The sequence below is a fragment of the Dromiciops gliroides genome, chromosome 2 (assembly GCF_019393635.1).
Source record: "Dromiciops gliroides isolate mDroGli1 chromosome 2, mDroGli1.pri, whole genome shotgun sequence".
Taxonomy (NCBI): Eukaryota; Metazoa; Chordata; class Mammalia; order Microbiotheria; family Microbiotheriidae; genus Dromiciops; species Dromiciops gliroides.
The window spans coordinates 121,177,704-121,198,610 of record NC_057862.1 but is presented as its reverse complement, the minus strand read 5'-3'; the positions used below and the strand labels follow the sequence as shown (position 1 = coordinate 121,198,610).

At 45.7% G+C, this 20,907-nt stretch overlaps 1 protein-coding gene across 4 annotated transcripts; it reads right to left on the bottom strand.

Moving 5' to 3' along the window:
- Positions 1 to 298: 298 nt before the first annotated feature.
- FES (FES proto-oncogene, tyrosine kinase) lies at positions 299 to 20,371 on the bottom strand. Of its 4 annotated transcripts, none has more exons than XM_043987430.1 (19): positions 20,142 to 20,371; positions 16,509 to 16,730; positions 15,889 to 16,062; positions 13,265 to 13,361; positions 12,258 to 12,441; positions 11,202 to 11,339; positions 10,903 to 11,052; positions 10,526 to 10,648; positions 10,222 to 10,408; positions 9,896 to 9,979; positions 8,334 to 8,543; positions 7,446 to 7,568; positions 7,057 to 7,110; positions 4,779 to 4,897; positions 4,123 to 4,217; positions 2,748 to 2,871; positions 2,424 to 2,581; positions 1,925 to 2,047; positions 299 to 755 (listed from the first exon to the last, which is right to left on the bottom strand). In XM_043987430.1, the coding sequence occupies exons 2-19, from the start codon at positions 16,719 to 16,721 to the stop codon at positions 613 to 615; spliced, it is 2,499 nt and encodes an 832-aa protein (XP_043843365.1). In that variant the 5' UTR covers positions 16,722 to 16,730; positions 20,142 to 20,371; the 3' UTR covers positions 299 to 612. The 4 variants fall into 4 exon arrangements, with proteins under 4 accessions (XP_043843365.1, XP_043843364.1, XP_043843368.1 ...); XM_043987429.1 differs by lacking the exon at positions 20,142 to 20,371 and adding an exon at positions 17,850 to 18,131; XM_043987433.1 differs by lacking the exon at positions 20,142 to 20,371 and adding an exon at positions 17,850 to 18,128 and having other exon boundaries at positions 10,933 to 11,052.
- Positions 20,372 to 20,907: the final 536 nt, after the last annotated feature.

Here is a 20,907-nt window from a genome sequence, read left to right as displayed (position 1 = left end):
TCCCTTCCAGGCCTAAGACTATCATTCTATGATCTATCCTGGGCTCAGTTTAACTTTCCGGGCAGGCAGGTTTCTTTTGTTCTCTAGTGTCTGTTCAGAAGGGCTGCCTGCCAAATGCGCCCTAGACTCAGGGCTCTGCCATCTCTCCTTTGTTCCCAGTGACTTATAAAGGAGGCCTGGCTACTCCCACAGGATGCAGGGCCCCCATCCACCCCCCCACGCATGCCTCAGAGTCCCTAAAGACATATTCTTTTCAATGCTGCAGCCCAGCCTCACCAAGTAAGCTGCATCCAAAGTATCCAGAGTAAGGAAAAGTAGCTTTATTATTTCTCACAGAAGGGAGCAGCTTGTACCCTAGAAGCACAGGAGGGTACAGAACAGACCCAGTGCAGAAACACGTCCCTGCACTGGTTTTGGCAGTGACAACTGTGGGCCTAGGGGGAACGGTTGGCTCTAACCAGGGAGATTGAGAGCTCCTGCTGGCACCTGGCAGGCTCCCCAGCCCTGGGGCCTTGAAAAAGCTGAGGTTAAGGAGGATCAAACTACCCAAGCAGGGTATTGTCCTTGGGGATAAGGGTAAAGAGGTGGAAATTGGGGTCTCTGCTCTTGGCATCACCTATGCCGTTTTCGGATCCCCTGTAGTTCCTGGTGAATGGCACTGAAGCTTGGTCGCTGGCCTGGATCATAGGCCCAGCACTGCTCCATCAACCGGAACACAGCATCTGGGCACAGGTCTGGGCAGGGAAGGCGCCCACCTGGGAGTAATAAGAACAGGTGAATAAGGAGAGAGTAGGAGATTGGATGCCCTGAAGAATGGTGCCTCGGGGGCAGCTAGGTGGCGCAGTGGATAGAGCACTGGCCCTGGAATCAGGAGTACCTGAGTTCAAATCCAGCCTCAGACACTTAACACTTACTAGCTGTGTGATCCTGGGCAAGTCACTTAACCCCAATTGCCTACTAAAAAAAAAAAAAGAATGGTGCCTCATCTTTCCCAAGGATTTCTCATTTCCTAATATAACATCTGCTATCCTTGGATTAATAAATTAGATCAGTTTCTTAATTTGTGTGTGTCATGAACCTCTTTGGCATTCTGGTGATGCTTCTAAGGATTTCTTTGAGAATAATGCTTTTTTTAAAATTAGTTCTTTTAGAATAATGCTTTTAAATGCATAAAATAATCTATGTAAAGTGCTTTGCAACCCTGAGGTGCTATATAAATGTTAGCTATTATTAAATGGATAAAATAAAATTTATAGTATTACAAAGGAAACCAATTATATTCAATAAAGATGTAATTTTTTTTCTATCCAAATTCATGCATCAATTTGCAATATTTTCATGGACCCCAAGTTAAAAAAAAATCTCTGGTGTAGGCCAGGGCTTCTTAAACTTTTTCTACTTGCAACTCCTTTTTGCCTAAGAAATTTTTATGTGGACCCCGGGTACATAGGTGTATAAAATAGGTATACATAATCTTTTACTCTTGTCAAATTTTTAGTGACCCCCCCCCACATTCAGTTACTCAACCCCATATGGGGTCATGACCCACAGTTCAAGAAGTTTTGGCCTAAATAATTGCTAAAGTTCCTTCCAGCTGTAAATCCTGTGAATTTTTGCTCCAGTTAAGAATCTTGGGGATCAGTAAGAATCTAGCTATCAAGAAGGCCTGAGTTCAAATCCTGTCTCAGACACTTAGTAGTTGTCTGACCCTGGGAAGTCACTTAACCTCTCTCAGTCTCAGTTTCCTCATCTGTAAAAAGGAATAATAAAGATGCCTATCTTTGTAGGGCTACTATGAAAACTAAATGATGTAACACATATAAAGTGCAAACTAAAAGCTAGCTATTGAGGAGATGTAGACATACAACTTCCCCGTTGAAGGAAGGTTACAGCTACTGAGAAGGAAGTCATTTACTCTTCTTACCCTTTTCTACAAGCTCACGAGTTTGCTGGTTGCTGAGGTTGGAGTAGGGAGATGCTCCCAGGCTGAAGGTCTCCCAAAGCAAGATTCCAAAGCTCCAAACGTCACTCTCAGAGGAGTAGCGCCCTGTGAGGAGAACCAACATGGGAGGAAAGAAAACCCAGAGAGCTGGTTCTTGGCTTTCCGATCAAACTAAGGAGACAAGAGGAAAGGAATGCCTGGTACCCTGGGGCCCCACTATACGCACTGACCAGGGGGTGTGTAGCAGAAGATAGATTAGAGTCTCTAAGCTGGGCTAGGCTAATTGCAGAAAGGGAAGAGGCTATTAGGGATGTGGGGCGGGGGAGGATTGGGTGGCTGGGTGAAAGCAGGAATGTTAGAAATAAACTCTGACACAACTCCACATTATGAGGTATGTAGAGAGCCACTTCCAGGTTCAGAGAGCCACCCATTAAAGAGTATGGTAGGGCCAGTGTGCGAATAGAGGAAAGTAAATTGGTACCATAGTTAAGAGCTTCAGGTGCCGTCCATTTGACAGGAACCTGTCTGAGACCCCCTGAGGCTGCATAGATTCCATCTGCCCCCTCTCTAGACATTCCGAAATCACTGATCTTCACCACATTCTTCTCTGTGACCAAGCAATTCCGAGCCGCCAAGTCCCTGGGGAGGCCAGGAGCACAAGGAACTGAATCCATGATATGTCCCAACCCTGAAAGAGTTTTCCCAAGGCCAGTCCTAATGACCCCAGTCCTTGAACCTCAGCAAAAGGTCAGGGTGTCATCCGCTATCACCTTAACTGAAGGACATATGTCCTCTGAGCACTCACCGATGGATACAGTGCTTGCTCTCCAAGTACTCCATGCCCGCAGCCGCATCTCCCACCATCTGCAGCAACAGTTTAACCCGAAGCCGGGCACCCTCTGTCCGAAGAAAAGTCAGGAAGTCCCCACCTGAGATGGGGATAAGGGGAACACAGAGGATTGGAGAAGCTTGGGCACTGTTTCATTATCAGAGCCAGTCAGAAGCCCTGGATTCAAGTTATATCTTTGATGCCTCTTACCAAATGAGATAATTGATGTAAAGTGCTGGATTGATCAATCAGTCAACATTTATTAAGCACATCCTATATGCCAGGCCCCCTGCTAGATCACTGCCTTGTCACTGGGGCTTGTGTACTCAATGAGACTATGAGCTATCCTGGGCATGTCCACTTTACCCAAGATGGACATGTCACAGTGGAGAGTTCTGACAAAAGGTGATCCAATGGAGAAGGAAATGGCAACCACTGCAGCACCTTTGCCAAGAAAACCCTATGGACAGTATGGAGGACAGAGAGGCCCAGTGTGCTATGGTCCCTGGGGTCACAGAGTGTGAGACACATCTGAACAATAACAACAAAAACGTGCCAGACGATGTCAGATAAACACTACTTATTATTGTTATTATTCCTAACTACCTGACTAACGACAAGTTGAGGGCAAGCCTAGGTGATGCAGTAGATAGAGCTCTGGACCTGGAGTCAAGAAGACTGGAGCTCAAAGGCAGCTAGGTGGCGCAGTGGATAGAGCACCAGCCCTGGAGTCAGGAGGACCTGAGTTCAAATCCTGCCTCAGACACTTGTCACTTACTAGCTGTGTGACCCTGGACAAGTCACTTAATCCCAATTGCCTCACCAAAAAAAAAAAAGACTGGAGCTCAAGATCTAGTTTCAGAAACTTAGCCATATGACCTGGGGCAAGCCACTTAATCTCTGTTTGCCTCTTCTGTAAAATGGGGATGATGATACAACTACCTCCTTAGGGCTGTTGTGAGGATCAAATGAAATAATAGTTGTAAAGCACTTCGCACAGTGCCTGGCACAGAGTAGGTGGTATATGAATGTTACTATTAACTAACTCAGTTTCCTCATCTGTAAGATGGGGATGATAATGCTTCTGCTAGGTTGTTGTGAGAAAATCACTTTCTAAACACTGAAGTGCTATACAAGTATGTTATGATGATGATCGTTATTTTTCCTCAATGCTTCCCATTTGTATTTTTTAAGTGTTCAAAAACCATATTTGCATATTCTTACTCCTAAGAGATTAGAAGCCTTGGGAATGAAAGCAGGTACCCAGCTCTGAAGAAGGCATCTGGGCGCCCTGGCCTTGCCACAGGAAGCTGCTCTGGTGAGGCCGTCCTCACTAATCTAAGCCACTCACCTTGCACCAGCTCCATGACAATGTAGATGGGCTGTTTCTGGGTACAGACGCCAATGAGTCGTACAATGTTGGGGTGACTGTACTGCTTCAAGATTCTGTGAGGGAATTACCAAGAGGGGGTCTAGTTAAGGCCAGATATAGTACAATCTGTGTCCTCTCTTCCTTAGCAGTGGGGAGGTGGAGAGTATTCCTAGGTAGTGCTAGAACTAGCTGTAGGCAATGCAGGTGGCTGCCTAGGACCGAACATAGAGGGAGGCTCCAAGGGGCCCTTATTAATAATACTTTTTGAAGGTGTGCATATTGTTAATGAACGTTGCTCTAGGTGGCATGGAGATATTTATTTTGTTTTATCAAGTCACAGATATCATAGTGAAGATTTCAAACCCGCAACAAATAATGGGTAATGGTGACAAATAAAGGATTCAATTTTCACATGCTGAGGAACACAATTTCCAAAATTTATTGAGGGATACAACTGTCTTTTCCAGACTCTGCTAGGATCTCTCTGTGACTTGAGCCATGAGAATAGGGACTATGTCTTGCCTAAACTTCACAGTTCTCCCAAGTGCACAAAGTAGGTGCTTGGCACAAGTTAACTGAATAAGAACTAGGGCAGACTAGGAGCTTGATGATACCTCTATACTACTACCACTCACCTTGCTTCCTGAAGAAACTTGGCCTTGAGATCAGGTGGGAGAGTTTCCCGACAGGACTTTACTGCCACCAGAGTGTTGTCAGCTCGCAGACGGCCACTAAACACCTCTCCAAAGTTCCCCTGAAATGATCTTAGATTCAGACCAGAGTCCTGACCATTCATTGATCTTGTCTTCATCCTGCCCAGTTATCCTTTACCCTGGAACCTCAGTATTATACCAGCCAATTCATCTCCCTTTTGCAAACTCTCCCTCCAAAGGATGAATCAAGATCAATGTGTCTCAATGAGTTTGAATCAAATTGGAGAAACAACACAAGTACATAAGTAATAAGAAAATAAGCTCCAGTTTTCTATGCTGATTGAGAGAAATGACATCGATAACCCTCTATTTGTGTCTAAAATGCTTTATTTTTAGGAGATTTATCTTCCTAACTATATTTCTGAGCCAATGTTAAAACTACATACCCTGTTACTATCTCATACCTATCAGATTGGCTAATATGACAGAAAAGGAAAATAACAAATGCTGAAAGGTATGTAGGAAAATAGGGACACCAATGCACTGTTGGTGGAGTTGTGAACTAGTCCAACCATTATGGAAAACAATTTGGAACTATGCCCAAAGGGCTACAAAACTGCATATCCATTGATCCAGCAATATTGCCATTAGCTCTGTATCCCAAAGAGACCAAAGATAAAGGAAAATAACCTATGTGTAAAAAATATTTATAGCAGCTTTTTTTTGGTGGTAATGAATTGGAAATTGAAGGGATGCCCATCAATTGGAGAATGGCCAAACAAGTTATGGTATAGACTTTGATGGAATATTATTGGGCTCTAAGAAATGATGAGGGAGATAGTTTAAGAAAAACATAGGAAGGGGCAGCTAGGTGGCGCAGTGGATAAAGCACTGGCCCTGGATTCAGGAGTACCTGAGTTCAAATCTGGCCTCAGACACTTAACACTTACTAGCTGTGTGACCCTGGGCAAGTCACTTAACCCCAATTTCCCTGCAAAAACAAAAACCAAAAAACACAAACAAAAAAAAACAAAAAGAAAAACATGGGAAGATGTATATGAACTGATGCAAAAGTTAAATGAGCAGAACCAGAATAACACTGTACAAAGTAATAGCAACATTGTAATGACGATCAGCTGTAAGAGACTTAGATACTCTGATCAATACAATGACCCAAGACAATTACAAAGGACTGATGATGAAAAATGCTATCCATCTCCAGTGAGAGAACTAATGAATTCCGAGTGTAGACTGAAGCTTATTTTTTTCACTTGGTTTTTCTTTGCGACATGTCTAAAAAGAAATGTTCTAGGGGGCAGCTAGGTGGTGCAGTGAATAAAGCACTGACCCTGGATTCAGGAGGACCTAAGTTCAAATCCGACCTCAGATACTTACATTTTCTAGCTGTGTGACCCTGGGCAAGTAACTTAGCCCTCACTGTCCCCCCCCCCCAAAAAAAAAAAAAAAAAAGAAAAGAAATATTCTGTATAACTTCACATGTGTAAGGGGTATCATATTGCTTGCTTTCTTAATGGGTGGGGAAGGGGTTGGAAGGAGGGAAAAGATTTGGAATTCAAAATGAAAAAAAAAAAAGAATATTAAACCAGTTAAAAATAAAAGTTATAAGCTTTAAGAAACCTACATACTCTGAACACGTACCAACTGACAATGACAAGTTACTTCACCTCCCTGGGCCTCAGTTTCCCAATCTGTAAAATGAGAGGGTTAGCCTAGAAGGATTCTGAGTTCCTTTCAAGTTCTAAAACTGGGCTCCTACAAATGCAAGTGGGTATCATGGGAAAGCCATCTTTAAAGTGATCTACAAGCTGGCTAATAATTGGGGGCTGCCAGTATCCAAAATGTACATGAGTACCTGGGACAAGCTAAAAGTCAGTGACCAGTTTGTACATCAAACAAAGCTTCCTAGAGAATGTTTCTTTTTTTGTTTTTGTTTTTGTAGAGCAATGAGGGTTAAGTGACTTTCCTAGGGTCACACAGCTAGTAAGTGTCAAGTATATGAGGCTGGATTTGAACTCAGGTCCTCCTGAATCCAGGGCCAGTGCTTTATCCACTGCGCCACCTAGCTGCCCCGAAAGTGTTTCTTAATAGGAGACAATTTGAAGACAGGAGGGAGCCTATTTCATGTATATAGCTTGGGAGTTGAAAAAGGGAAGATAGGTTTGGGAGAATGAGAAAAATCAGTTGGGAGGCAAGAATGATTCAGGTAAGGGATGCAACTTGGCATAGTGCTGGCACTTACCCGTCCAATTCTTTCACCTAGCACAAGGTCTTCATGGTTCAGGGCCCACTTGTCCTGGGGAAGGAGTGGATTTGGGAAAATCAAGCAGATGTTACATAGGAAGGTTGCTGGGCTCTATAGGAAGACTACATGAGCTTTGGGTTGGCCAAGCCTATTGGAGAGGTCTTTTCCTACTTTGTGAGCTAAAGTGGGACACTTAGGTAATTCTTGAAAGCTTTTATTTCCCTCCCTACCCTCTTTGCCCTTCAGATTCTAGGACAAACCTCCCTTGGATAAGTAACAGGTACTGGATACAAAAGGGGAAAAGTAAGCCACTAGGGTGGGGAAAGATGGACCAGTTTACCAGAAGATGGGGAAGGAAATTGAAAGGCTTGACTTGGGAACATTACCTTGGGGACTGCCTTGGTCAGAGTGATACCACTTTTTTTGGTGAGGGGCTGCTGGGAACGTAGTAAGTGGTCAATGAGCAAGGGGATGCTGGGGAATCCATCTCCTTCTAGCCGGTACAGGTTCTGTGTGGTGGATTATAGCAGGAAATTAGCACTCCTAGATGATGAGCTAGGCCTAGCCCCTACAAGAAGCAGCTGCGTGGTTTGGGGCTGGTCAGACCTATGAGAATAGCTTTGCCCTGGAAAAAGGGACTCTGGCCTCCTTGGCTTAGTTATTAAGGCACATGTCTTATAAACAACAGATCAAATCCTAGTCATATCAGTTGGTCATACCTGATCATACCATTCATATACTAACATGGCGTGGCGGCTAGGTGGCACAGTGGATAGAGCACCAGCCCTGCAGTCAGGAGGACCTGAGTTCAAATCTGGCCTCAGACACTTAACACTTACTAGCTGTGTGACCCTGGGCAAGTCACTTAACCCCAACTGCCTCACAAAATAATAATAATAATAACAACAACAACAACAACAACAACATATACTAACATGGCCTCCCCTCTGCACCCCCAGATAAAAAGAACAATGGATTAGAGTAGGAAACCTTGGCTCTACTACCAGCTTTGCTACCAATTAGATGGATGTTGTTAGGTAGTCATTTGAGATATCTGAGCCTCAGTTTCCCCATGTATAAATTGAATAGGCTAGACTGGATGATCCCTCAAATGCCTTAAAACTCTAGAATTCTGTGATTCTAAGATCTGGTGCCCCTTTTCTGACGCTACATTGTATTTTTCTCACTCAAGGGGCTTGCCTGAAAAAGGGATAATGGATACAATGCTCCTGGGGACAAATACATATCCTTCATGAGGCTCCCCTTGAACTCACATCTGAAGACTGGATGATGAAATGCCGAGGTTGCCCATCCCACAGCACGGAGAGTACGTATTCCTGTTTTCCCTGGCTTTCTCTCACGAGAAAATCCCCAGAATTCACCAGCAACTCCTGCACCTCTGTTCGTGGGATGGCACCATGATACCACACCTGGTCCTGTAGAGGCTTCTGTATTTCTGGGATGAGCTGCAGTGGTGGAGGGAGCTGGGGGTGGGGTGGGGAGAGGAACCAACCCAGATAAACACACAGAACACTTCCCCCTTGCTTCCTCCTTCATTCAGATTCATTATTTTCCCCTGGAATATTGTAATAACCTCCTAGCTGTCTCACCAACTCCAATTTTTTACCCTCCAGTTTATTCTACTCATATTGTCCAAAGAACAGCTTGGATTATGTAACTTTTCTCTTTCCCTACCCTACATATCCCTCGCTCAATGCCCTTCGACAAGGCCTTATTGCCTACCAAATTAAGTACAAATTTCTCAGTTTAACATTGAGAGTCCTTTCCCATATGGTCCCTCTATCTCTAGTCTTTTCTCTCACTACTAGCAAATGTTCCCTTTCCTTTAGCCAGAGCAGAATATCTGCGGTTTCCTGATTATGTCTCTACCTGCACCACATCCACACCCTTATTCGTGCTATTCTCTCCACTTAGAATGCTCCTCCCCCCACCCCCATTCCTCCTGTCGAAATTCTACCCATTCTTCATTGCAAAGAAGGGTTTGTTGTGGGGGTGAAGTGTTAAGGGAAAATAATGGTGGTGTAAAAACAAAAGGCAACAATAATTTTTTTTAAATCCTACTTATCCATCAGGAGCCAGATTGAATGCCAGCTCCTTAATCTTCTACTAGCCTTCCAATCAGATGTGATTTACTTCTGTTCAAACCCCCAAAACACTTCTCTTATGGTGCTTACTGGGGCATAAAACATTGTGTTGCGTTGCAGTTATTTATGGATGTGTCCCCCATTGTAAGTTCTCAAGGGCATGGAACATATCCAATTCATCTCTGATAACCCAGAGTGCCTACCACTGTATATGTCAAGCTCAATAAATGCTTGTTTGACTGAGCCACATTCTTAGAGTGAGGGGCATAGCCAAAGTCAAGGTCTGGGTGAAGATACTGAGGTCGTAGTCAAGGTTAGTGAGTGGGGAGCTGTGCAGTGGGAGGCTGATGGTGAACATTGTGGCTTTGAATTCATAGGGCATATGTGGCTAACCCACTATAGGAAAAACAGCTGCTCCCAAGGACAGCACTTTTCCCCTCAGAAGTGAAGGCTCAGACCACCCTGCCTGACAGGATGTGAAAAGTGATCATGGGGAGCAGCTAGGTGGTGCAGGGGATAAAGCACCGGCCCTGGATTCAGGAGGACCTGAGTTCAAATCTGGCTTCAGACACTTGACACTTACTGTGTGACCCTGGGCAAGTCACTTAACCCTCATTACCCTGCCCCCCCCAAAAAAGAAAGAAAAGTGATCATGGAGAAAAGGAGGAAAATAAAGCGGGAGGAATACAGAGTGAATGGCTTTGGATCTTTAGTCCTCTAGACCTACTTACTGAGAATTTAGGGCGGAAGATTCCTGAGATATGGTTCTTCAGAATTTCCAAGGTGGGTGTCCTTCCCCCCTCTCGCTCCTGCTCCTTCGATCAAGAATAGATTTCAAGGCATGGCTGAGTTTTCAAGAATGGCGAAGGGGGGTGACCCTGGGCAAGTCACTTAACCCTCATTGCCCCGCCAAAAAGAAAAAATGGGGAAGGGGCATAATAAGGGTCTACTGAATGCTGAGAGAAGCAGAAATGGGTTAGGAAGACAACATTGTCTCTGGCCAGGGCATGGGCTGAGCCTGGGGGTCATGACAATGAGGTAGGAGAGACAGGCTTACTGTGGAGGAGGTAGAGTGCTGGTCATCCTGGAGCATGAGGACAGGGGGTGGCTCCCCAGGGCCCAGTTGCTCCAACTTGCTCTGTAGCAGGTCCTGCTGGGCTTTCAGTTTGGCTTGACTGCACAGGGCCATCTGGAAGTCCTGGAGGGCCTCCTGGAGGGCCTGGCGCTTCCCAAGGAGCTGTACTCTGTTGGGTAGACCAGATGGCCGGATAGAGAAGATCATCCCATCCCACCCCCTTTTTCTTTCTCTCCCCAACTATACCATCTATCTGGGCCCTTTAATTCTGTTTCTTCAGTCTCACCTCTCCCTTGGGTGAATGCTTTCTTCTTCCCTCTGAATCTCCCTCTGCATCTGGGTGACAACCTGTTGTTTATTCATCATCATTTCGGTGGCTGTGGTCAGCTCCTCATTCACTGAGGTTAGGCTATGGTCCCAAAGCATGTGTCAGTAACAGCCCCATCCCTTCCCTCCTCCAGGGAAAGAGCAGTTTTCAGTAAAGATGCTCACAAGTTTACTTGTTACTACCACCCCCTCAGCATAACTTTGTAATCTTCAGCCCCCATGCTATAGCTTGTGTGTTTCAAAGTCTCCAACCACCCTCCCCCCACAGGCCATATCACTACTCAGCCCCGAACCGCCCACACAAATACAAACACAGTGGCATCCCCATAGCCTCACACGTGCCACGTGCCACGTTCCCACACATACGCGTGCTGTACACTCTCTATCGTCAGCTCATTCAACTGCAGCTCCCCAGGTTGCAGCTGTTCCCCTTCCTCCAACAAAGTGTCATCAAAGGTCACACAGGGAGGGGTGTTCGGGGATGATCTGTGGAGGAGCGGGTAGGACCATAGGGGTCAGAGTTCAAGGGTGATTCCTGCACTGGGCAAGGAGAAAGCACTCAATAAAGTGGCTCTGGTACTTGATGGGGACAGGGAAAACATAGGTAAACTCTTCCCGTTTACTTGTGAGCTTACCCATATTGCTGAAGAAAGCCTTCATACTCAGTGTAGGGGTTGATGCAGGCTGCAGCAGCTGCAATCTCCCGGTGGATGGTCACCACTTCATCCTGTACCAGGCTGCTGATCTCAATGTACTCCTGCAGGATCTCTTTCCTGTTTGCCACCCACCCACCCCCAAGCACAGAGATCTGTAGGAGACTCCTCTCACAGGATGGAGCTGTCTACACCCTAAGTTTCCCCCCTTATCTCATGCCAGTGCTCCATGACAGGCCCAGGACCTAATAAACCCTTCCTGAAGCATCACTCTGAATGCAGAGACAGCTAGGTGATGCAGTGGATAGAGTGCTGGGCCTATAGTCAGGAAGACCTGTGTTCAAACGTATCCTCAGATGCTTACTAACTATATGACCCTGGGTAAGTCACTTAACTTGTCTCAGTTTCCTTAACTTTAAAAGGGGGCTAATAACATGCCTACTTCACAGTGTTTTTGCAAGGATCAAATGATATAATATTTGCAAAGCACTTATTACAGTGCATGACACACAATAGGTGGTTGGGGAATGTTGATTATTTTTCCTCCCAACCCCTTCTTGCTCTTTTGTCGTCTCCCCCCAACACTTCCCCCCACTTGGCCCATTCTTCTGTGCCATTTCCTTCATGTCTTTCCAACCCTTCCCCTTTTCCTTTCTCCTTAAGGGGATTGACCAATGACCTGGGAAAGTTCTGCTGGCAAATTTGGAGTCTATGGATATGTGGGGAAGTGGATCATAGGATCATAGATTGAGAGCTAGAAGGGACTTCAGAGATCCTTTAGTCTAATCCCTTCATTTTATAGATGAGGAAAGTGAGGTCGAGAGAAGTTAGGTGACTTGACCAAAGTTATAGACATCAGAGTTAACATCTGAACTCAAATCCTGGGACTCTAAATTTAGGGCTCTTTCCATTGTACCACACTGCCAGAAAGGCTATGCTGGACAAACAAGTCTGGGGTTCTAGGGGATACAGAGGACAATGTGGGAAGTGAGGAAAGAAATTTGGAGAGCTAAAAAGGCCAAGTGAGGAGGTTTTTACAGGATTAGGGCCATCTCCTGATGCAGGTCCTGCAGGGATTGGAGCAAGCCCGGCAGCAGCAGCTGGTGGTGGTGCTGATGGTGCAGCTGGGCGGCCCGGATGCCCAGCACGTATCGGTTGTGATGCGCGTAGAGTTTCCAGAGGCTCCGAACATATTTATCCTTGGCCTTGTCCCGGTCCTTGTCTATATGGAGAAGGGGCCCAGGACACAGGCAGAGTAGATTAGATCACCCCCAGCAATGAGGAGAAATCAGTAAGATGCACAGCAACTCACTCTCCAGGATGAACCTGACCCTCCAGGGCTACTCAGGAACTAGCCCAGCCTTTTAGGGCTTCTCTAGGTCAAGGATGACCCAGGGCTGAGCTGGACCTTGAAATCAAGTGGATCATTCCTCTCCCTCAAAGCAAAGGGCTTTTCTGGACCAAACCAGTCTCTAAGGGGAAGGGAAAAAGGGAAAATTTGGTCCAGATGCTCCCTCCCTAATGATTTTTCCAGACTAGAGGCTACTGAGGAGTGGGCTTGGTACTTAACATACTCTCAATTCCAAGCCCAGGATGGCAGGTAACCTTTTTGTCACCATCTCTATTAGCCAACAGCACTGCCTGAGTATTGATGTGCTGGGGATGACATGGGGACTAATGGGCATACCAAAACCTAAGACATACTTGTTACCCTCAATGAACAAATTTGTATACCTTAGGCTAGACCAAAGCCCAGAGACCAATGAGGGGTCCTTTCTCTAGGAAAGGCCCATTCCTCCCCCACCAAGTATAACTCTGGACATGACCCCTCATTTTACGTAGAAGTGCTTAGGGGCAGCTAGGTGGCACAGTGGATAAAGTACCGGCCCTGGATTCAGGAGGACCTGAGTTTAAATCTGGCCTCAGACACTTGACACTTACTAGCTGTGTGACCCTGGGCAAGTCACTTAACCCCCATTGCTCCACAAAAAAAAAAAAGAAGTGCCTAGAGTAGATACCTCTCTCTAATCAATGATGCCACCTACCTTTGCTGGCTTCCTGGTATTTGCGCCTGGCCTGAGCGCTGTCCCGTGCTAGTAACCGGTACTGACTTTTCAGCTTTTCGATATCTAGGCTATGTATCTGGTAGGGCAAGAGAAAGTACTAAGTCAGCACCTGTTCTAAGTCCCTAAACCAAGGGTTGTTTTGAGGTAGGGTTACCTCTGTTAGGAAGTAGACAGAATTCCTAGAAGTGATGTGACTAGCAGAATAATGCTGGAACTCAACAAAACTTCAAAAATGATAGTAATATAAAGGCAGCTGGGTGGCCCAGAGGATAGAGTGCCAGGCCTGAAGTCAGGAAGACCTGAGTTCAAATACAGCCTCAGACATTTACTAGATGTGTGACCCTGGGCAAGTCACTTAACCCTGTTTGTCTCAGTTTCTCATCTGTAAAATGAGCTAGAGAAGGAAATGGCAAACCACTCTAGTATTTTTACCAAGAAAACTCCAAATGGGGTCAAGAAGAGTTGGACAAATACAATGATCCCAGACAATCCCAAAGGACAATTGATGAAACATACTATCCATCTCCAAAGAAAGAACTGATATTGATTGAACACAGACTGAAGCATGTTATTTTTCACTTTCATTTTTTTCTTTTATTCAAGTTTTCTTATAACCCATATCTTATTGCTTACTGCCTCAGGGAGGAGGTAGGGGAAGGAGGGAAGGAAGGATAAAAATTAGAACCCAAAACTATAAATAAAAATGTTTATTACTTTTTTTTTTTTGCAGGGCAATGAGGGTTAAGTGACTTGCCCAGAGTCACAAAGTCAGTAATTGTCAAGTGTCTGAGGCCGGATTTGAACTCAGGTCCTCTTGAATCCACGGCCAGTGCTTTATCCACTGCACCACTTAGCTGCCCTTCTGTTTATTACTTTAAAAAAAAAATAAGAGTTGGACATTGGATTCGACTGAAAAATTACTCGATGAGTGATATAAAAACAAAAGACCAATAAAAACTGCTTAAAGGCTAAAACAAACGATTAAGGGAAAGGATTAAAAATGAACAAATTTCTTTCTGTAGGGTCTGGCTCTGTGATAATGTAAAAGAGGCAACTAGTTTTCTCAAAGTTTAGGAGATTATTTTGGACAAAAAAGATCTAAATTCTTTGGCTCTTCAGAAGTGCGATGATGTACTACACTGACAGAGTGAGTAGACTGAGGATAAGGTCAGAAGTTTTAGGGTTCTGGTTCTAGCTCTTCTAACTTGGACAAGATGCTTTAAGCTCTCTGGATCTTAGTTTTCTAATAGGAGGGTGAAGCTTAAATCAGAAAGTCATACTTGTGTAAAGGAATTCAAAATACACAGCATTCCTTTTAGAAGGACCTGTGATTTTTGTACTTATGGAGAATTCCAGACATGGACATTTCCTTCAATAAGTCTATAACTTAGGAGATAAGATTTAGGGAGTTGCATTAGGTACTTAGAACTCAAAAGATTTTCCCAGGGTCACACAGCTAGTATCAGAAGCGGGACTTTCCAGATCTTCCTGACTCTAAGATCAACAACACCACCTTTATTTAAGCTCTCTTTCACATCGAAAAAGGAAAAATGTTCTGATTCTAAACTTGAGTTCTGTCTATCCCCAAAGAGAAATGTTGTAGGCCATATTTTGGCCACTAGGTGTCACCATTTCCAACCAAAGAAGTAGAGAATTCATTGGTTATTTGGATATTGTACTATAATCTGAGCAGAGCAGGGCCAAGAAATCTAGGAGTGGAATAAATCCGGCAGGAAGAAAGGACTCTGGGGGACTGGAAACACATTCTTAGCATATGCGAGTGAGGGGCCAAGTTAGTGCCACTGATTTGAAAGTGTTTAGTCCAGACTAGATCCTTAGTAGTCACCTAAAGAAGTCTCTGGTGACCTAGGGGTAGGTGGGGTTTGGGGATAAAATGTGAAAGGGAAGGAACAATGACGACTTTAAAGACTCTAGAGCCTTGGGCACGGTCAGACAAGCTTCTCCTCTTTCCTTCAATACTTTCCTTAAACTTTTGACCATACACTGGATTACGTTTTGTAGGGGGGTAGGGGGAGTCCGCTAATCTGTGATTCATTCCTAGGAGGGATTGGGTGTCACCAGCTTTAGCAGGAAGGGAACTGGTCATACAAGAAAGAGAATTGTTTTCAGGTCAGTGTGGACATCTGGAGTTGGGAGCAGAGAAGCAGCAGAGGATAGGCTTGGAGAGAATGATGAAGAGAAGTGGAAGTAAAGTATAGGTAGAACCTTAGAGAAAAACTAACAGAAAAGAGGAACCAGAGGAAAAATACTTGTTGAGGAGGAAAGTGGTTAGAATAACCAGACCAGCTCATTTTAGAAAGGGAAGGAGAACAGGCTATAACTAAGGGGCTTTTCTTTGAACTCTGAACCAAGAAATTCTTAGGAAAGCTCTAGAAAAGAGTGAAGTGAATGGGCAGATTCCATAAACCTTTCATTGCCACCATTTGCCACTAAACCTTTCATTCCACCAAAGCAATCTAGAGAAAGGCTCCCCCAGCAATAACCACTTTCCTGAATTCTCCCTACCCAGGTTTGCTCTTTACTTCTTTGGAGATAATAAAAAAATGGAAGCCTGAGGTAAGAAGGCGAGGGGTAGATAGCACCTTAGTGAGGTCTTGTTGGAGCTGCTGCCATTGTTCACTGTAGCTCTTCCGAAGCTGCTGCCGCTCTCGGATCAGGATGCTCAGCTTGCTCAGGGGGCCTGAATTCAGATCTTCTGCATGTTGCCGAAGAAGCCGGCTTAGGCTTTCAGTCTGTCGAGTTATTTCTGTCCAGGACTACAAATTGGAAAGGACAAGGTAAAAGATACTAGGGAAGTTGAGACAGTCCAGTTGGGGAAGGCAGAAAAGCAGTTGGAAATATTAATAGCTAATAATAATAACTAATTTAAATAGAACTTTAAGGTATTACAAAAAAAAACCCTACATACATATTAATGTATTTGATAATATCTGTGAAGAAAGAGGAAGGAGGGTGGTGGCAAAGTCCAATTGTTCCCATTGGTGTTGCCAGGGTAGCACTCAATTGCCAACCTGTTTGGCCTCAGAGGGCTCAGCTGTGCTCCACCACCTACGACACTGAAATACCTTAGTGAGACTCTGGAGGATGAACTGAAATCCAAAGAAGATATAAAAGAGGAAAAACATTGAACACTGATGAAGAGGGAAAGGGGGAAGAGTACCAGTTAAGGAAAGGAGGTAGGGAACAGAAAACGGGTACTCACCTGGCTGATCTGGCTGACATGGTCTAGATTTCGGACCTGGCTGCCCCCGTCCTGTAAAGCCATGTGGTGTAGCATCCCTGCATACTCCCGGTCACTCTTTACTCTCTGTGCCATCCACTTCCTCATACCCTCCAAGAGTCGAAGCTCAGCCTCCTGTAACTTTTGCAGTGCTCCATGCCCCTGAGGGCTACACAGTTCAGAGGAAAAGCCCATGGTGTTGCCCTGGAAGCAAAGATATATTTCTCATTTCAAGTTGGAATGAAGGTATGGATTCTGAAGCAGTCCCTGAGCAGGTGGAAGCTGGGCACAGGATGGAGACCCAACCAAGTATATTCTTGGGGGTAGCGTTGTGGGGCTACTCATAAGAGAGCGGCCCTGAAGGCCTACAAAGGAAGGAGACCTTGAGGCAGTTTCAACTAAGCAAAACAAGAGCTGTCGTTTCATTTAGTACATTGTGGGGTTGGGAAGGAGGGGGTCTTCTGGGGACCTCAGATCTTCTCTGGGTCCGTTCTTTAAGTCTTAGAGAAAGGAGATCCAGGATATGCCAAGAACAATTCCCTATTACATATCTTCACAAAACCAAATGTGACCAGAAAGAGGAACAGGAACTTGCGGTTTAAGCCCTCCGCTTTCTTTTGCAGGCACAACCTAACCAAGGTCAGGATTTGTCTTTTGCCACCCCCACCCCACTCCCGATTCCCAACGTTTTACTATTCCTGCCCCACCCCCCTCCTCCGGCAGAGGAAGATATCAACTCGAAGTCTCCTTAAAATTCATACGGGGGCGTTTCTCATATTAGCAGAGGATCCTGGGTTTACAGGTGGCTTTATCACGTACATTCTTTGCATACTGTGCCACTGGAAGGTCGCACTTTTCCAGTGCTGGTCCCTAGACCTCGAGGGCCCTCTGGGAACCATTACCCTACGGGGACGGATGGTGTCTCGTCCATCTAGCCAGGCAGCTGCGCCTCTGGTCTCCCCAATCCTCCCAATTCTCCTAGAATCGCCCGCCCCCGACCCACAGGAATCGCCACCACGCAATCCTCCCGTCGCTTCCTCTCCCAGCCTCCAGATTTTTGGGATACTCACCCCAGTTCCTTTGCAATCCCTCCCAGCCCCGCCCGCGCTTCTCTAGCCCCTTCTAAAACTCTCCTTCCTCTTCTCTTCCCCCGCAGTTCTCCCCGCCCGGGGATCCTCGCAGCCTCCGGCTTTCCACTTTCCCCGGCCCCAGATCCTCGCCCCCCGCCCCCGCCCCCGTCCCCTCCCCGCCGCCGAGCCAGCTCTCATCCCCAGGGACCAGCTAAGATGCTAGGGCGCCGCGGCTGCGCGGCTGGGGGGTTACCGGCGCTGGGAGCTGCTCCTGGCGGCGGCTGCGCTGCCCCCGCTCCGGCCCCAGCCCCCGCTGCCTCTCTGTCCAGTTCCTGATTCTGGTGCTTCCTCCTCCCGCCGTTTCACGTGGCCCCGGCCTTAGGGCGGGTCGGAAGAAGGGGAGACGGGAGGAGGGGTATGGGGGAGTGAGGCGGCGGTTGCTCGAGGACCCTCAGTGCTCAGGAGGGTCTCTCAGTCGGCTTAGCATTGGTGAGGCAGCTAGGGCGCAAAACCCTTCTCCCAACGGGGAAAACTGGTCGTCTTTATTTAGTAACCTGGCCAGCTGCTAAAAACTGCGAACCCCTCGGCCCTCACCCCCAGCCCAGTCCGCGCCCTCTCCCCAAGCTCCGGCTTTTAGCATTCTGCAAAGCGGTGGAGATGAGGCTTGCGGTCCAGAGCAGTCCTTCAAGACGTTCAGTCATTTGCAGCTTGTGGCCTTAGTGGGCAGGTGAGAATAAGTCAGGTCTGGATGGGGACAGGGAGTGGTGGACCAAATACACTGGCCTTCCTGACACTACTCCCTCCCCCCTTTTCTTCTCTAGTTGCTTAGAGACCAGGGAAAGGGAGGGAGGGGCAGTGAGGGAGAAGAATTGGTGGAGTATCGAAAGCTGACCAAACCAGCGACCTAGCATGCCTTCAAATGACTGATGATGAAACATTCCTTTCATCCCTTGGCAGAGAAAGGTGATGGCCTAGGGGTGCAGTGAGATCTGCATTATCTGAGCTGGCCAGCATGTTGGTTTCTTTTGTTTGACTAGACATATTTGTTGCAAGGGAAGGTGGGTTAGTGGGTAATGACAGACATAAAAAAAGAACATCAACAAAACATTTAAAAACTCTGAAAGCAAAAAGAGTGTAAAGGGGAAACAAATAGAGCACTTTTGTTACTATGTTGTTATATTTCATGTATATTTCTTTTAAAAGCTATAACAGAGGGGCAGCTCCGTGGTGCAGTGGATAGAGCATGGGCCCTGGAGTCAGGAGTACCTGAGTTCAAATCCGGCCTCAGACACTTAACACTTACTAGCTGTGTGACCCTGGGCAAGTCACTTAACCCCAATTGCCTCACCAAAAAAAAAAAAAACAACAACAACAACAAAACAAAAAAAACCCTAAGAATAGGAGGCTAGAGAAAAAGTGCAGCAGCCCAGGATAAGGGAGGTTTGGGGGGAATGTTGGTAACTGCCTTCAAGTGTTTGAATGGTTGTCACATGGAAGAGAGACTAGATTTGTTCTGCTAGGTCTCCATAGTAAGTGGAATTTGAAGAAGCAAATCTAGCCTTGATTTAAGGAAGACATCCCAAACAAAACCAAAAGTGAGATTGCCTTGAGAAATACTGAGTTTTCCTTCACTGGAGGTCTTTAAGCAAAGGTTGGGCAACCACTTATTGGAAATGTAGATAGAATTCTTATTCAGGTGTGTTAGACTAGATGGCCTTTGGGGTCTCTTTCAGTTCTTGGCATTCAGTGATTCTGAGACTTGAGCACCTTAGAATGAAGAAGGGGAACAATTAGAATTTCCTAGTATTAAAAATGAGTGACCGCGGGGCAGCTAGGTGGAGCTGTGGATAGAACACCAGCCCTGGAGTCAGGAGGACCTGAGTTCAAATCTGACCTCAGACACTTGACACTTACTAGCTGTGTGACCCCAGGCAAGTCACTTAACACCCATTGTCCCGCAAAAAAAGAAAAAAGAAAGAAAAAAAAAAGAAAAGAGTGACCATAACTCTGCCAGGCCAATAGGATGGTGAGCCTAGGGGAGAAGGTATCATATACGTACCTCATCACTCAACAAGCAACAGGGGGTGCTTTATGGTCTATGGGAGGGATAGAGAAGTGGACTGAGATAGGACACCAATAAAGGATGTATGAATGATGACCATAGTAATATAAAGGAAAACGATTACGAAAGACTTCAGATGTAATCACAGGAGTGACACAGAAGACTGATAATGAAGTGTGGCTCCCACCTCTTCAACAAGTTATGGACTACAGATACAAAGAGAAACATGAATCTTTAAATGTGGTCAATGAGTCTTCTTAAAGTATAATTAGATAGAATATTTATTAAGCACTTACTATGTGCCAGGCATTGGACCAATCAATGGTAATACAAATACATCCAAGGTAGTGCCTGCACTCAAGAGGTATAGCAATACACAAAGAGGGTCTGCAAAGAAGTGGGGAGTGTTCCTCATTATAACAGAGAGATGGGAAATGGAGTGGAGGCGTAGTTTTAGGAGGAGATAAGTGAAAGCTCACTCACCTCACCTATCAAAAGTCCTGTTTTCTAAGGGAAGAATCCAAGGTTCCTGTGGGAGAGAGATGAGGATGACTTATTTGGTATGAGGGAGAATTTTTGTTTGGTGAGGGAGAAACTAATGGGAAATAGAAAAAAAAAGAAAAATGAGCATCGATTATAGGCATTGTAGTGCATAACTGCAATTTTTTTGGGGGGGGTGAGGCAATTGAGGTTAAGTGACTTGCCCAGGGTCACACAGCTAGTAATTGTTAAGTGTCTGAGGTCGGATTTGAACTCAGGTCCTCCTGAATCCAGGGCTGGTGCTCTCGCCACTGCACCACCTAGCTGCCCCTGTAATGTCTTTTATTGGGGGTGTTTGAAGGTGGTAGTTCATTCGATTTTGGGGATTGTGAGCTGCAGCAGGGCTAAAGGGAACTGGATGTTTGCATTATCTAGCACAAATATGGTGAATACTTGGGAGGACCAACCAGGCTGCCTAAGGAGAGGCCACCAGGCCCAAGTAAGAAAAACCTAGTAGGTTAAAACTCTTTTGCCCATCAGTAATGGGATCAGACCTGTGAGTGGCTTATGTTTTCAGCCTGGGAGAATAGGGAACCCAGTGTTTCCAAAAAAGAGTGATTTTTGTTATTGAGTTCTTTCAGTCACGTCTGACTTTGTGACCCCATTTGTAGTTTTCTTGGCAAAGATACTGGAGTGTTTTGCCATTTCCTTTGCCAGCTAATTTTACAATTGAGGAACTGAGGCAAATAGGGTTAAGTGACTTAATGAG

Bases quoted from the DNA above. Each gene is read 5' to 3' on its own strand.
- FES (XM_043987430.1), bottom strand. From the start codon at position 16,721: ATGGGCTTTTCCTCTGAACTGTGTAGCCCTCAGGGGCATGGAGCACTG. The intron at 10,409-10,525 runs GTGAGACTGAAG...TCTACCCAACAG, and splicing joins AGCATTCACCCAAGGGAGAG to AGTACAGCTCCTTGGGAAGC. The intron at 8,544-9,895 runs GTAAGTAGGTCT...CCCCACCCCCAG, and splicing joins TCTTCCGCCCTAAATTCTCA to CTCCCTCCACCACTGCAGCT.